The 17133-nt window shown below is 38.0% G+C and overlaps 1 protein-coding gene across 1 annotated transcript in view; it reads right to left on the bottom strand.

Moving 5' to 3' along the window:
• EFCAB6 (EF-hand calcium binding domain 6) overlaps positions 1-1891 on the bottom strand; it is an 85685-nt gene extending 83794 nt beyond the window's left edge. The window contains exons 1-2 of the mRNA XM_067294703.1: positions 1830-1891; positions 1361-1479 (exon numbers count right to left, since the gene is read on the bottom strand). Coding sequence (XP_067150804.1) covers positions 1361-1479; positions 1830-1891 — 181 coding nt within the window. The remainder of the gene's footprint in view (positions 1-1360; positions 1480-1829) is intronic.
• Positions 1892-17133: the final 15242 nt, after the last annotated feature.

The following is a 17133-nucleotide window of genomic DNA, read 5'->3' as shown; positions in this document are numbered from 1 at the left end:
CCTCTTTTTAAACCAGTGTTGTTCAGCAATTTTCTATAACTACCCCACATGGACAAAGCTCCACTTCTCGAAGTGCATGGGGTGACAAGAGATAAGACTGGTAAGTGGAAGACAAGAGGTGAAAAGAGGCTGACTTCAAGAAACTGTGAGGCACACAGTAAGACAGGGCTGGAGAAACAGCTCGCAAGGCCAGATGTCCTAGGGGCCAGAGCGAGCATGCCCACTCACATGCAAAGTCCTGAATGTCTGAGGCATCCTGTGGTGGGATGAGCGGGGTGGTTGTGTCCCAGGCCCTGCTAAGTAGCTGGGTTAATTATGAGGCTTAATCACGCACAGTTCTAGGTACTGCGAAGGAGGAAGAGCCTAACTAACTTCATAAGATTATTTCTTAAGAATGTCAGTAGCCCACACAAGGAAATAAACTCTATTTTCGGTAGTTATATTTGCTTCTACTGATTGTTCCTGCACTATCTTTGACAGTACTGTATAAGCTTACAAACCTCTATATAGCCACACTGCAATCATTTAAGATGGTGAGAAGACAAAGGATCATTAAAAAACTAGATATTCTAATTTTTTGATTTTAAAACAGTTTGGCTTTCCCTAATCCTACCGAAGCCAATGTGAACTGGCAGCACTCAGGACCTTTGAACATCAGGCCATCCATTTAAAGTTGTTTCAGAAATAATTCCTACCACTCAAGGGAAGACTTTTTGTCAGGAAATGGATAATCACAATTCAGACTTCTGGACTGCTGGCTTCTCTTTTCTAGACCAGTATAGATTAGTTTATTCTGTTGTAATTCTCTTCATGAAGTGTTAAAGTTTGAGTAATAGAAGTAGAAAAAGACAATGTTTGAAGCTAATAGGCTCAAATTTTAGCTTATGCTCTTTAGCCTACAGAACGAAGTTTAAATGCTGTTTTTTTAAATAAAAAGACATGAGAAAATAACTAGCAGTTTAGCCTAGAACCCATGAATAAACCTATGACAAAAATATCATGTGTGAACATGTGTGATGGAGAAAACACCTTGTTAAAGATACTAAATTAAATTTCAAGATATGCAAACATATTTACATTATTTTGGAATGTATTGAAAGGGCCTTTTAAAAATTTTTAGCTTGAGCACCTTCTTAAACTCATGCCTCCGTAGATCTGCACGTTCACATTATGTGTAAATCTGGCAGATTTTTGCTGTTTAACTTCTCAAACACAATCTTTTTCATTCATGTACAGGGCTAAATCTCTTCACTGACTCCAACCATCCAGCAGCTGAATTACTGACGCACACTTGATATCACTGGAAAGACAAAAAGTCCCCAAATTTCCTAAAATTTTCAATCCTTTTCTGAACACATACCTGGAACTTGGTTTTCTGTACTCTTTTCCTTAACTGTATCTGTATTTAAGCCAAAATTCTTCAGAAATTCTTTATAATCCATCACATTAGAATCTCTAACACAGTAATGGTTCCACAGTCTGGAAAACAAGACATTTTTTAGAGAACATTACTATCCTAGATCATATTTGTAGTTAAGTGCAGCAAAAATTAGAAAAATTATATACAAAAGAATGTAAAAAATGAACGAGCAATGAGTGACATTTTTTCTACATTCCCACTGCATCCTTTTCTGGCCTCCTTCCTCTGTCCAAGATTATGTCTATAATATGTGAGCTGTCTGCATAATATCATTCAAATCCTACATACAGTGCCATTTGGTTGGCCATCTACTGAACATGTATCTGCACAGAGAAGTTTCTCTTTTTATAATATAAGAATATTATGATATTCTTAAACAAATTCCATGGGAACTTATGATAAACCATACCTCAACACTGTAACAAGTTGTCTGGGTTTTACAGCAGCCTGGAAATTTTGCAGCAGCTTCATTTGGATTAAATGTGAACTGAACTTTGCAATTAGAACTCATTTCCACATGGTATTAATTTTCAAAGCTTGGAAATTAATCTCTGGTTGCAAGTGCTTATTTTCTAGGTATTTCCTCTAATCTGCAGTGAAGTTGATAATACTGTTGACAATTGCCATCCTCAGATTTTAGTCAATTGCTTGGAAAAAATGGGCAATTGTCACCTATCAGAATGACAGTTTGTTACAGAATTCAGGTCCAGTTTATCACAAGTTATAATCAAGGGCTATATCAGCAGTCCCCTTCAGACAGCACTGCTGTGACTCATGCTTATATTTTATCTTCCAGATCATGAAACCTAGAAAGATGTAATTTTTAAAATGAAACTTAAAATTCTGTTGTATAAAATGGATCCATGAAGTCTAGAGCTGAAATGGTACCAATTAGAACATCTTGTATATCACAGGAAAATAAATGTCTCCCAAGTTCCTCTCGCTGACTTTACTCCCATAATTTGTGTCTATAGAAAATAAAACTTGTGTTTGAGCAAAGCATGTCTGACTGAAATGCCTCTAGCTAATCCTGATAAATTTGTTCCAAGGACTAGTAATAGCTAAACTGAGCACCTTATTTGTTCATTTGAATTTGTTTAGCTAGTGAAGATACTACACCAGATGATGTAGTCACCTCTTAAACTCCTTTTTTAAAGGCTAACCAGATTGTCTGCTAACATTAATCTCTAAAGCATTCACAACATCCCTTGAATCATGATTGTAGCTTTTTTTCTGCACAATTTTCCAACATCCTGGGCATGACAGCACCTGATGTGAGACTGTGTTCTGGTTTTGACTTTGCCAATATATGAAAATACAAGTGCCTCCTATTTCTGCTCAGTACTTTTTCCAGACATCTTGAGGACATTAATCCTCTCAGAGCCTCATAGTAGAAGACTATGAGTGGAAGTTTAGACTTCTTACCAGATCAGTAAGTCATCCAACGATTTTTTAAAATTTTTGACCAAAAATTAATTTAAAAAACTATTATTACTTAGGTAAGACTAATATTTGGCATAGTATTTATTGTTCTATTTTAGAAATCTATAAAAAATGTTATTGAAAACTACACTGGCCACAATTATATCTGGTATGTGTTCTAAAATCTCTAAGTCTGCAGTAGGCTTTCTAATATTTCATGGAATATTTTTATCATACATTTTGACTACAGAAACAAAAACCTCAAATTATATTCAAAATGAGCTTATGGTGGGAGGAGCTGGAATTACAGAAGTAGAGGAGGTGTTCACACAGGATAAGTCAGTCTGCATGGCAATCCAGGCTGCTTCTCTAGTCAACCATCAGCAGCTCTTCAGAGTGGTGGAGGTAATTCAAGTCACATATATTAAAGTTCTGTCAGAGCAGTGCAATGGATTAAGACTGCCCAGTTGAAGTGATTAGTGCCCTGAAATGTCTTGCCTTTCTAATGGACATTGCACCCCAGAGCAAGGATATCTGATCTGCTGAATTTTTCAGCCTGGTCTATTTGCGGACAGCCAGTCATCTCAATGTAACCACCAAACCTGCAAATCCTTATGCATGTCACTTATTTTTCTCTGCTGAGGCCAACTGGAGTATTCTTATCCTTCATGTAAGCACATGGGTAAGTATTTGCATGATCAGGACCTTGATTACATCTGATTTTCTGTATTTTGCTTTCAAAAGATCCAGTACAGTCTTGGAGTCTCATTGCAAGAACAAGAATTAAACAATATTTAAGCTCTTGAGAAAGAAGACAAACCCTGCCCATTTATAATCCACTACTTGCATTAACACGGGATGCCAAATTCTGCTTGCAATTTATGGGACCATTTAGGTGATAAAGATTCCATTTGGGACAAGTAAGCAGAGTTGCACTGTAACAGCCCCTGTTTGCCCCTCTGTTCTTTGGGTTGTGTGACAAGCTGGGAAGGAATGATTAGCTGTTAAGATCACCATAATTCAATTGCTTTTGTGAGGTACTGAAAAACAGGAATTCCTGATCCCAATATTAGATTCATTAATGCATTTGAGAAGTCATTAACGTGCCTCTTGCCTCAGTTTCCCACCTGTAAAACTCTAATGATAATGCTGTCCTACCCACGGGGCTTTGTTGGTTATCACAGGAAAACACATACCTTTGTTTGGACACAATGTAAGCTGTGGATATATGTATAATTCATGGCGGAGTTCACTTTTTTTCCCCAGCAATTCCCCCACATCCTATTTCACCCTCAAGCCTCTCTTTATGTCTTATCAAAGGGTGGGGATTATCTGTGAAATTATTTTCAAGGAAATTTTAAAGGGATGAAGATTATTTTAGCTGTGAGTTGTACATATGGAAATACAGAATGAATACATAGACAGTACTTTGACATCTGTGAAGTGTGATAGAAACACATATAATAAAATGCATAGATTCACTTCCAGTTTGAACAAACTTTTTATGCATACATTCAAAATAAAAGGAATACTTTAAAAACATTTGTGTGATTGGATTATTTGAACATTGACAGTTCTATTTTACAAAAATGCCATGAGAAAAATCAGGTTAATAGTATACCTCAGCATCAGGAATGACACTTTGGCACATTTTAGGAATGTCGAAAATTCTCCCTTGTCTACAGCTCCATTTTTGATCTACTAAAATACCCCAACACACAACAAAAAAACCCAGATACACACACAAATTACTGTGGCCTTAATACAGAACAAAAACATTCTTCAGTCATTATCCTACATTAGTGACAGTTTTCAGCAACTGATGGAGTACTCCATTTTCTAGCACATGAAAAGCTGCTTCCCTTAGAAACTTTCTATTACTACTCCCAGGCAATTTCTGCTGTTTTGAACAAAATGCCTTATTATGGATCTGCATATATCAAGGCTGGAAAGTCAATCCCATTTGATAAAGAAATAGAAATACAGAACTAATTGCAAAAACCGTTCAAAACTGCACTTTGCCAGCACTTCTTTTTACTCCAGCTTCTTACACAGGACTTGAAATCCCCATGAATAGGCAAGGATCACCACCATGTTGTGCACATCCTTACAGAAGGGACAGGATACAACTAGGACGTACGTGTAATGCATGGAGATTAAATTGTTTTCTGCAGCAACCACCAAAATTGGGCCAGAGCCTGCTATCATGATAAAAATCAATAGGATTTTTGCTATTGCCCTCATCTGGGCATAAAAAGAGAACACAAATTATGCAGCATCATTCTTGTGTAACCTATGTTAATATGCCTTAAAATACAAAGTATTGGTCCTAATCATCACAATGATAAGTTTTCTTTTATAAATGTATTGACCAATGACATTATTCCCAAAGACTAGCTTTAAACACTGACAGCAATCTCTTTTATTCTTCTCTGTAAAAGGAAGGAGAAAAATAAGCACTACCACAGGGTGATTCAGAGATCACCTGATCTCTGATTCAGAGAGTTAAGATCCTCGTCTGCATTGCTCTCTGGAGATGCTGATCTCTTTCCACTTACTACAGAAGATGCCTAGGGTGTCTAGGGCGACAAGGCTCCAGGATTTTAAGTTAGCCTTTGGATTACCTTGCCCTTCCTGCCATCAAATGACTTTCCTATTTTTTCCTGTGACTTCCCTATTTATTTCCCTATTTATATAATGTAAATTAATTCATAGGTTATCATATGAAAAAAATTGTTCTAATACCTGCTTATCTTCAATACGTGCTTATGTTTGACCACTGTTTCCTCTACACACCCAGGATGGAAGCACTGGATTGAACCCAGTTGAAATCAAGGAAAATACATTCATCAAGGGGCATTGGATCTGATCCTCTCTAAAGTCCTGTTCTTGCAAACACACATTCTTTCAGAGCACATGGATCTGAGCCATATTTAACTTTAATGCTAGTTTTGGTTCCGACAGGCTGAAGCACCTATTCCGGTACAGCCATAATATCCTTGAATCAGTGCCATGAATACAGTTGGACTACCTAGATCCATAATGGGAGATCTTTGCACAAGTTTTCATTAAAAGCTAGAAGGCATATATCTCAGTGCTGAAAAGACTATTATGCAAACATCCACAAGGAAGGTAATATTATTCTATACATTTTAAAGGTTTGTTTTGCTTTTAATTTCAGTTTATATTCCTGAAGAATCACTCTATCTTTTCTTTTTTAATTAGTAATTTTCAAAAGGTTGAAACAATTCACATTTAATAAGTGCAGAAATGGGTTCTGGTTTCCTAAGTATCAAAATATGCTAATTATAAGTACAACTATTTATTATTTTTTTACTTTCTATTTTTAATGCATACAAATACCCTTTAATTGTTAAAATTCAGAAACAAACAAATGTACCCATTCCACTTTTTATGAATCCAGCCCATTGTTCAAGAAAAAGAAATCATTCTTTACACAAAGATTTGCTCTGAAATTGCTGCCAAAGAAAACAACTTTGAGTTATTTGCTGCATAACTGCCACATGAGTACATTAAGGGTGTCTAGGGACAGCTTCGTCTTGAGCATGTGACTTTTAAGAAAAAGCTTTTAAGTTCAATACTTAAAAATTGCTGCCATATCCCTTTTCTTTCCCTTGATTTTTAAATTAACTCCAGTTATCACATATAGGGAGAAATCAGATGGCTTTTGTTCAAATGTTTGTACATTTTCAGTTATTTATCTAACAACAAGGGTTTGTATTGCTTGGTTGCAATGAATTCAGGGTATCATTGGGATTGTTAAGGAAATAGGTGTGTGTATATGTGTGTGTGTGTGTATATATAGATGTATGTATGTATATATATATACACATATACATACACACACCTATTTCCTATTTTTTATATATATACATATGTGTGTGTGTGTATATTTCATGGGTATTGTTTCCCACAAAACTGGAGAACGTCAGCACTGGTATGAAACCTGAATAACTTTCCAGCCCATTAGGATTAAATGATCAAGACTGCCTAACTGCGAAAGCCTAAAAGCTCAAAACCTGGTATCTGGACTTAAGGAAAGATATTTTTCACATAATCATGTAAGTCTTTGGATGGGAGGCCCATCTGCAAAGGGTTTACCTCCTCCTAGCCAAGACTTGGTTTCAGAACTGATTGACTTCTGTTTTTTCAGAAAATTTTTAATATCCTTTTGGTGAAGTAATACAATTGCTCCGTCTCTCTGGAGTTGTACGGGCCTATCTGAAAGAAATGCTATGAGAACAAACAGTGCTGTCTGGCAGGGTTTGTGAATCCCAAACACATCTCTCTGAAAATGAATATTTTCCCCAGATTATCCAGTAAGCGTCCCCAGCCCAGACAATACATATGGGCAGTGCCTGATGTCAGGTTTTTTACAGCAAAAGCCCTCTTAAGAACTATGGGACCAGTCCAAAGTCCATTAAAGTTAATTGAGAGACTTGACATTGTGTCCCAGAATGACCATAACAGGGTTATGGGAAAAAATATTTGTTAATCAATCCAAGGCAAATATTCACCAAGCTCTGGCTTGAATCAGAAACAGCCGCAGAGTGCAGAAGTAGAAATAAATTCAGGAGACTACACTGTGAAGGGGCAACAGGAAGAAAAGTGGCAGCAGAACTTTGTCCCAGTAGCAATATTGTTTTCTTTTTGTTCTGGATCAACGCAGGAAGAAGCATTTTAAGTGATTTATATTATACTGTAATTCAAAACTAGAAACCTGAAGGACAGCAGGGACTCAAGACCTATCATGAGATTCATTTCATCTAAAAATCACAGCCACAAGCCCATACTATTGAAGCTATACTGTCCAGAGAAATGTGATAGAGAAAGATATCAGAGAAATGTGGTCCAGCAGCTAGTTGAGCAACCAGTACTCTAGAATCTCCCTGGACCCACAGCTCTGAAGCATAGATTTTTTAGATTTAAAGAAACATCCCTGGAAACATCAAAAATAGAAGACAATTTATTTTCTTCTGATTAAACTGACTTTTTAGGCTGCTGGGTTTGGAACATGACACTCCAATCTTCTGCTATAATACATGCTTTGATATAAACAGTGTGAGGAGGGGAGCTGAGCGGGAAAAAAAGGGGAACAGATACATCTAAACAGTCTAAAAAGACTGTTAGCATTTACTTGGCCCGCCTACTATCTCACCCCAGCATGCTAAAAAATCCTAAGAAGCCCAGGCATTTTTGTCACACTAGGTTATAGATTCTTGTCAGGGAATTTCCTGGATGATAATTCAGAGAATCTAAATATTACATGAGAGACACAGAAATCTGCCACATTTTGCTTAGATTTTTTGTTGTTTGCTTTAGATTTTTTCTGTTTCTCACCCCTTGTCACCACTCTCAGCAGTACTGATTTTTGGAATGGCTAAGTGAATCAATAAGGTTTCCAGTATGTGAAAAAGAAAGCATTATACTTGCACAATTTATCAGGAATTCAGAGGAAGACAAAGATACACTTGAAAGATAGCTGAGGGCATTTAGAACGGAGTTTCTTGGGTTTCCCATGCCTCCTCAACCAACTATGATACAGACAAATAAACCCAGTTAATATGACCTAAGTTTCTCACTTGGACAATATTCTTTTAGGGCATGATGATTACAGGAAATATAGCTTTTGTACATTAATAAATGTGCAGACAGAAAAGCAGATCTGCCATACACTCCCCTGTTTTATGTTGTCCTTGAGATTTAACTGGATCAGTGCAAATTACTAGCACAGAAGTGAATTTTACCCATGATTTTAACTGCACTTTCAAAGGAAAAGCCTTTATTCCTTTGACTAGGGCATTAATATCCTTCCTTAAATGTATTATTAGCATTAATGATCTTGCACTTTTACTTTGAGAGTAGAATACACTTTCAGTTACTTTATGGTCCATCCATAATATGAAATTCAGGTATAGTTTGAGTACACTTAAATACTCTCAGTTTTAATAGGCTTCTTCAAAAGAATATCACAGTAGTTTTTGTGATATTCCATCAGTAAGAAAAAATGTTAAATTTTATGTCTGTACTATTTCTGATATTCCATTCTTTCATACAGAGGTGACTCTGTACCATTATTTTATTTGTTAAGCTTCAGAAGTTTTATCAGATAAACTTCATCATTTTAGAGCTTTAAATCCCCCAAATAAAAATTTGTGATCTTTTTTATTATTTAGTACTTATGAGATGTAGTAACATTTTTATAGATTTATTACCTTTCAGATTGCAATGCCAAACCAAGGTTTACTGTCAAATAAAGTATCATTTTGGTTTTTTGATTGCCTGTGTTAGAAGAGTATTGCTTCTGTTCTATAATTGCTCGTACCAAATTATTTAATTGGTTTTGTTGAGATCTAATTCTGGAAAGTATCCCAGCCAGAAAATATACACATAGTGAAATAGTGTGGCCAGGCAATAAGAATGGACTAAAAATTATTTGGAAGTTGCTCACAATGAAAAAAACCAACCAAACAAAAAATCCAAACAAAAATCCTCAAGCAATAAAGCACCATTCTAATTTGCTTCAATTTCTTTTAGGTCCCTACCCAGCAAATAATATCTCTAGAGTATTTCCTGCTGGATTTCATTGTCTCCAAATCTATAGAAAGTCGTTCATAATTATATGACAGTAAACCTTCTTTGGAAACAAACTAAATAGAGTCAGACTCATGTTGGCTTAGGGAGGTTTGTAGCTGATCTCTCTGCATGTCACTGGCACCAATTCAGAGGCATTGTCCTTGCTTGATCTCTTTCAACATTCCCATCACAGAGATTCTCGGAAAAACTCCACATTACACTCTTTGGACATGTACTCTCCTTCTCTGTCACGCTTGGGCCACGCTGCTTCCTGAATCCTCTACAGCAGTCAAAGCCCTGGCTACTTCGCATTCCCACTTCTCTGCTCCGAGAGAGCACGCTCTGCTAGTTTCTGTCAGTAAAAGCTAGCAGGGGCACTGGATCCATAATGTTTGAAGTATCTTGCGGATTCCTAATATTAATAATACCTAGCATTGAAGAAGCAGAGCAATCTAGTTTCCAAACACTATACAAACTTCACATCCTCTCTTGGAGGTAAGCGAGTATTATCCCCCTATACAGCATCATGGATTCCAGTCCACAAGGTTAAGTGATACGTCTGAGTTTCACATTGAATCAAGTGCCAGGCCTGGATTATTGTGCCCCTGAATCAATCCTCTATCTGCTTTCTGGCTTTACCTTCTTGGAGACAGTCTCTGAGTTTCCATTTCACTATATTATTTTATGTGAAAATCATGCTATGGGGAAGGGAAGCAGATCACAGTATCCATCATGCAAGAGTTCCCTGTTCACTGCTTCAAGCTGCACAGGATGTGAAGGTGAGCCATGCTACCATTTTATTTCAAATAACAGCATTCTCCTACCACAGGGGTAAAAAAGCAGCTGTATTCAAAATACCTGCAGCGATTCAGCAAAAGCATGAAACAGAGTGGATGAGAGCTGCTGCCTTTTTCAAAGGCAAGATTTCACTAGTCACCTGGTTATCAGGATCTTTTTTTCTCATGAGAGGCAATAGCTCTTGGCTTTCACCACTCACATCTCAGCAGGAGTGGGAAGCCTCTTCCTATACAGAAGCCAACTGTTTCAAATCCCTGGGAAAGGGAGGAGGGACTCTTGATCCAGAAATCAGGTCTGTGTCCTGCACACAAATGTTGTCTTCTCCACTTGGACCACTGGTTCTGCTGAATAATATTTCAAGAAGGTTTTATGTATTTCATGTGTTAGCTAAAAAAACTGAAGGGGTCAACTAACAGGCTCTCCTAACACCTCGTCAGCAGAGTATGGAAATCCTTTCCTCTGCGCAGTACTTCTTTCTCTGAAAAAGTCTCTGGGGCTCTCGCTCTCTCTTCTGTTCAGCTTTTGATCAGAGTGGAATGAGTAGGCACCAGCACCTTCATTCAGCCTCCTCGATCCTGTTCTGGGTCTGAGGCCAAGGAAGTCCACCCCAAATGTCATTGTCTGTAAGACCACATTCAAGAGGACTCCCAAATGTCTCTCCACTATCTTTACCACTACCACTGCCCCACCCCTGAAAATCAAGCTGACTGAAGCTGGGTTAAATTCTGATGCACGACTCATCCCTCCTGGAATGAATTACTGTCATTTTTATCCTTACATACTATTGCATTCATTTAGTTAAGAAAGGCTGAAGGCTACAACTTGCATACAGCAGATAAACTGGCAAATTAGCCCCCTGCAAGCACCCCCCAGCCAGTGTCATTCAGAAGATCACAAAGGCCCCATCATTTATTAGGATTCTCACAGAGAAATCTTAGCTGTTATTTTACTTACTTTTCAAATTCGGAGTCCTTCATCCTAAAACAGGTGATCTCAAGAATATGCCTTAGTGTGTGCCTCTTTATCTGTCCTGAATGGTTGTAGTCAAAAAGTCTGCAGCTCCTGATAATGCTTTTCACATTCTTTGCAATCTACAAATTACAAGTGATTTCAATAAACAGGAAACTAATACTGACACAACTGACACAAACGCAAGCACCGGAAAGCATTGCTAATATATAATATAAAATGCCATTTTATACCTCTTTCAATAATACAGAACAACCTTTCCTGGCATGGCAGGAAATGTAACAATAACACTCCATAAGAAATGAATATTTTGCATTTATTGAATGTCTAAGGCAATTTCCTTTTCGAATGGCACTGGTAAACTTGAAAACTCTTTTAGGCAAAGCAATGAATTTCAGATACAATTCATATATTAAACAGTGGATAAAGAATGTTCTTCCTTCAGTGACTGAAACCTAGGTATTTTCTAGAAACCAAATATCAAAGATCATGGCAGGTCCACATTTCATAAGTATCGGTGCCTTTCAGAATATCAGTTAATTATTTGTGTTCTACATGTACTGAAGCATTCTTTTTTTCTCTTCATTTCAAAAATTACCAAAATCAAGGAGATGAGGGGGCTGATAGAAAAAGTATACAGGGGACAAATTAATGAATATATTAACATTTTCACAGTCGCAACTCCCTTCTCCAAGTCTGTTAAAAATCTCTGCAATCTGGACCTTAAAGTAAACTTACAGACAGAAAACTGACAAAAAAGTAATTTTGAAGGGTTCCAGGCTTATTCTGTTCTATGCTGAATTTGCTCGGAAGCCTTGTTAAAAAATATCACTCATTGTAACTGCTACTTCTGCAAATACAACCTGGGAATTGAAAGCCAGGCTGTGTTCTTTCTGGCTCACATAATAGCAGCAATAATAAAGATTCTGCCACTGCTACTTGCTCACTCATTCAAATGCGGCTGCCTAAGCCAGAATTAAATCCATCTCAGTTGCATATGCTCTGCAGCGCTACCAGGAGTAACAAGCAGGAAAAGTCGTTGGAGGAAATCCTGGTCACAGTGAAGTCAGGACTTCAGTGGAGCTAGGATTTCGTATCTTATTTGTTTGTTTTAAACAAAAGGGTTGAGATTCCAAGTCTGGTACTCCCACTGCATTTATACAGAGTGATATAGGCCTATTTGTGGCTGTAACTATCCACTGATGTAAGCAAAGGTTGCTCACAGAAAGTAGCTATGAATCAAGGCAGCCAGATTTGACTACTCCTTGGCAACTCTGCCTGGGGAAAAGGGATGGAAGAGGATAAAACTTTTTCTCTGGGTAAAGACAGAATGAAAAACAATTTTTATGCATAAAAACTGTTTTTTTTTCCTACGGTGATATATTTAAGACAGCATGGCCAAATTCAAATCAAAAAGGATTAGACTTCACCAAACTAGACTAGAATTTGTCTTGCCATGATTGGCAAAACATTTCCACCATAACTCCAAGCTTTTCACAGAGAGAGAAATGCAACAATATTAATTTCTCCCTGTATACTGGTTTAACTGAAATGGGCCATTTAATGGGTGAAGCACAGGTTTGGATACCGTGATGTCTGGCACTTGCATTTTTCTGCCAGTTGGGTATGACCATTCGTCCTTACAGGTTAGATAAGCTAAGTACCAACCAGTTTATGCTATCGGAATCTTTCAGCAGAGACATTAGAAACAATGTTCCTGTTTGTTCTCCAGAGTATGAAGGATATCACAGCACTTTTAGCAACCACAGGGCCTTGCCATAGCGTCTTTGGCATAATGTTCTCTGTTGTCACTGACACATGCCAGCTGGCTGCTGCTCCCCACCCCAGCAGTGACTGCATTTCAGCAGCATTTATGCATGTGAAGCACTTGGGGATCCCTCGGGAAGAAGGGAGAGAATGAATATTTAAAAGTATTTTCTTATACTTCAGAAGCACAAAGGGTATCCATTGAAAACACATCCTTCTATAGATATCATAACAGCAAGGACTTCCAAACATACTCTTATGCAGACTGCAATTTACTGTGAAAAGACTTCCTGCCACAAATCACTGAAGTTCATTTTGCTAGCAATGCAATTGCCAACTACTATATACCAAGGCATTTCTCTCAGCAACTGCATGTCTCATAGATCTCGGCTTGTAAGGTGCCCCGTGTCATGTGTTGCTTCCCTCTCCCAGCCTTCATGGAACCTGCCTGGTAGCTCAAGATATTTGGCAAGGGCAGGAATGATGGATGATCTGGCAAGGGGCTTTCATGCATGCCTGTTGCCCCCAAATCTGGAATTCTGTCTAAAATAACATATATCCTCTTTCTGGCATTGAATGAGCCAGAGAGAGGCTTTAGGGAATGCCTGAGACAAGCCCCTAGAATTATGGTTAGGAGAACTGTGCTTTCCAGAGAAGACAGCAGGCTGGATGGGGAGGCAGGGAAGTTCTGCACAGCTGTGCTGAGAGGGCTTGCCTGTCGAGGGGGATGTGCATGGGGGAGACCGGGACAGACCCAGTCTTTCTTCTGCAGGAAAAAAAAAGCTGCTTGCCCTTGACACAAGGATCAGAAGCAAAATCTGTGTGTTCAAACTTGCGGTTGGTGCCCCTCATTAGAGTTGTTCTGTCACCCTAATAAACAACATATGGGAAATCTGGAGATTATTGTTTGCCAAAAAAGAAAAAATAGCAAAATTTTAATGGAAGCAATGGCATATTCTACAGAAATATGCTGTAAGGAGTAAGTTGGGGACACAGTGGTAAAACATGCTGTCTTCTTCCATTTTTGTGAAAATATGTCAAAAATGCATAAATTAGCAATGAAAAACCCATGCAATAACACCTGGCAGCCTCTCTGGCAAAAGGACTAGAACTCAGATGTGCTTTCAAGGCAAAGCCAGCAACACAGGACAGCTTGGAAGCTTACTGCCCCTGTCACTGTTCCTGAAGGGACCGTGCATCAGATCTCATATCATGGGGTCTCCAAAATACCCTTCTGGAGAGAGGAGGAGGTGCATTCCTCCATGTGAGGCAAACTACACAGGGAAGGGAAAGGAAGACCCTCAGTCACTTTGCTTCCACAGTCTATCTCAGGACAGTCTGACAACACTGTAGTAGTCCCTCTGTCTGACTATCCTTCTTCACCCATGCAGAGATATACACTTAGATTTCTTGCCCTTCATAGCACCCTACCGCAAAAGGCATCAGTGGAAGAAGAGGGTAGGGGAAGCTTTCAGAGTTATGAGATATGCTTTATCTCCAAATGGAAGATTTCAATCTGCAAAGATCTATCAATCTAGCATATTACACACAGAGAGATACATGCATCATATTTTGTTTGTTTTGTTAAAAAATAAAGAAAGAAAATAAATGCATGAAAAATATTCTTCTCTTGCTGTAAACACATCAGTGCTCATTTTCTCTATATTCTACTTTGGGCCATTTTGTGTAAAATCTTTAATTAAAGTTTTTCTTTGAAATAGTCATCATCAAACCAGAAGAAAGAAAGTGAAAAACGGAAGGACACAGCTGTGCATATATGAAGTGCTATTCAGTACCAAATGAATTGGAACAAAATAAATATCGTGACTGTTATGCTCTTAGTTTTGGCTCTGTATTCTCAGTAGCACAGTCTAACTTGTCACTTTATATTGACTCCATCTGTTTACACTCTGCAGAGTATTGGCTTCCTGCGGTGAACATTTCCTATTTACCAGCTGGTAAAGATAGGCCCAAACCAGATAGAAAAGGATTAGACTATTTTCAGATCCTCATAAATGTAAAATCAAAATTAATGGGGGAGGGGAGATAAAAGTAGGGGGAGTGAGGAAGATATATGGGGCCTGATGCTTGTTCATACTGACAGCCCTTTATACCCCATTAACAATTTTCAGAGACCTTGAAATTTGTGCAATGAGTATACAAAACAAATCAATTTCCAGGCCCATTTTTACATTTCACATTTACAATAAGACTGTTCATGTAAAGTGCATCAATCCTAGTACTTCAGTAATCTTTAAAGAGAAACAATTGGGGTCTCACTCACACACGCTAGCTAGCAGTGAAAGACTTCCACATAAAATGGATGTGCACATGCAGTATAGAGCCATCTTTGCACTCTGACAAATTGAGTTTTCATTATTTCCTTTTCTTACTTGCTAGATTCCTTTCCTAAAGAGACAGTATCATTTGGAGGGACTGACTCACCTCAGGAGAGTCTTTTTGCTGTTATAAAAAACTATTTCAGGTTGCAAGCATTTCCTGAACACAGACTTATTTTTTAACATTCAGGAACACTATGTCACTGAAATCCAGGCTCCTTTCTGTGATGACATGTCCTTTTGCAAATATTATTGGGGATCAAATCCTGCTCCCAGTTTTGGAGTTCTAGGAGCCAAACCAGTAAAATTTCACTCGATATGGAGAAAGATGACAGGTTTAGGTGCTTGGGAGCTCAGCAGCCCTTTATCCCTTTACTGAATAGGTCTCTGCTGCACCAGGGCAGTAGCACGCAGTCAGGACATCAGCTGGCCAGGATTACAGGAAAGAAGGGTCTGGGGTTCTGGAGTTATACAAAAGCACACACATAAAGCAGCACATAACTATCCCAGCTACACTGCTGCCTTACTTCCTCAAACACTCACTGAGTCGGTAGAGAAGAGCTCTTTGATGCACCATCATTCATATACCCAGGCACACATCTGTTTAGCATTTGGCCCAGCTTCCTGGGCTAAGTGCTTTGCTTAGGAAGTAGCACTAGGGATTCTAAACATTGTGGCCATTTTCCTACAGTACACTGTTACTTCTCTTCCTTGATCTTTTTTTTTTTTTCTTTTAAACTTGCTTTTCCCAAGACAGTGACCTTTGGTAGTAACATTTTATTGCATGTGACTAGAAATGATGGAGGGACTCCTATAGTCAAAGCTAAACTTAAGAGCTTTGCCCTGACATTCAAAATATTCAAAATCTTTTCCTAGCTTATCTTTGCTTTACTAAGCAGGTAAGGTTAACTACAAAGGCAGTAAGGCGTACTTCCCACAAATACAACTGAACTTTAGCATCATAAAAGCACTCAAGGATGTGTTTGGATCATCTGATCAAATGAAGCGTCAGCACAGCTACAGCGTCTAAGTGCAGCAGAGTGATAAGAAAGCCAAGACTGTCTGTCAGGTCTTGGTTCCCTTACGACTTTTCACTGACTTGCTGTTTCCTTGATCTTGACCATTACAGTAGTTATAATGCCTAAATACAGGTATATGCGCCCAGGTTTATGTGGTAGGAGGTCTGAATATGGCTTTCTTTTTTTCCCTACAAGGAGAAAGCTGGTATTCTTTATTTTATTGAGGGCATTAGGAAGTTTGTTCTCTTTCACAACCCAATCAAAGTAACTAATATAAATGTATCCTTAACTGATGATGGGCATTCAAATGTAAGCAGAATATGGTTTGGCTTGGGACGAACCATTGTGATATTTTACGGATGAATATTTATTTCAAAGATTGCATGAGTTCTTAAGTGTATCTGAACAATTATCCGCATACATGATGCACTTACATATCTTGAAATACTTATTCAGCTGAATTGTTGCTGGAATATTTAAGTAGTAGTAATCTCACCTTAAGTTATTATTTTCTGTTAATATACTAAAAATACACATAATAGCTCTATTTCACAATGTCCTTAAAAAACATACTACAGAACCTTGTAAACTAAATGTGCCAGAATTCTGATTAGGCCTTTGGAGGATATTTTCAATTCATAAACTTTATAATAAGAAGACATTTCAGCTCTTTCTTTTGTGATAGGAAATGCTTAACATGAAAACGTAAATGTTACTCTTCAGTTAGCTGCATATAGCCAAATGAATAAAAGCTATGACATTAATAACAACTATACCCAGCTATGATTGATAGGCTTTTCTA

The sequence above is a fragment of the Apteryx mantelli genome, chromosome 1 (assembly GCF_036417845.1).
Source record: "Apteryx mantelli isolate bAptMan1 chromosome 1, bAptMan1.hap1, whole genome shotgun sequence".
NCBI classification, from domain to species: domain Eukaryota; kingdom Metazoa; phylum Chordata; class Aves; order Apterygiformes; family Apterygidae; genus Apteryx; species Apteryx mantelli.
The sequence above is the reverse complement of the archived record's forward strand: the minus strand, read 5'-3'. Positions and strand labels throughout refer to the sequence as shown.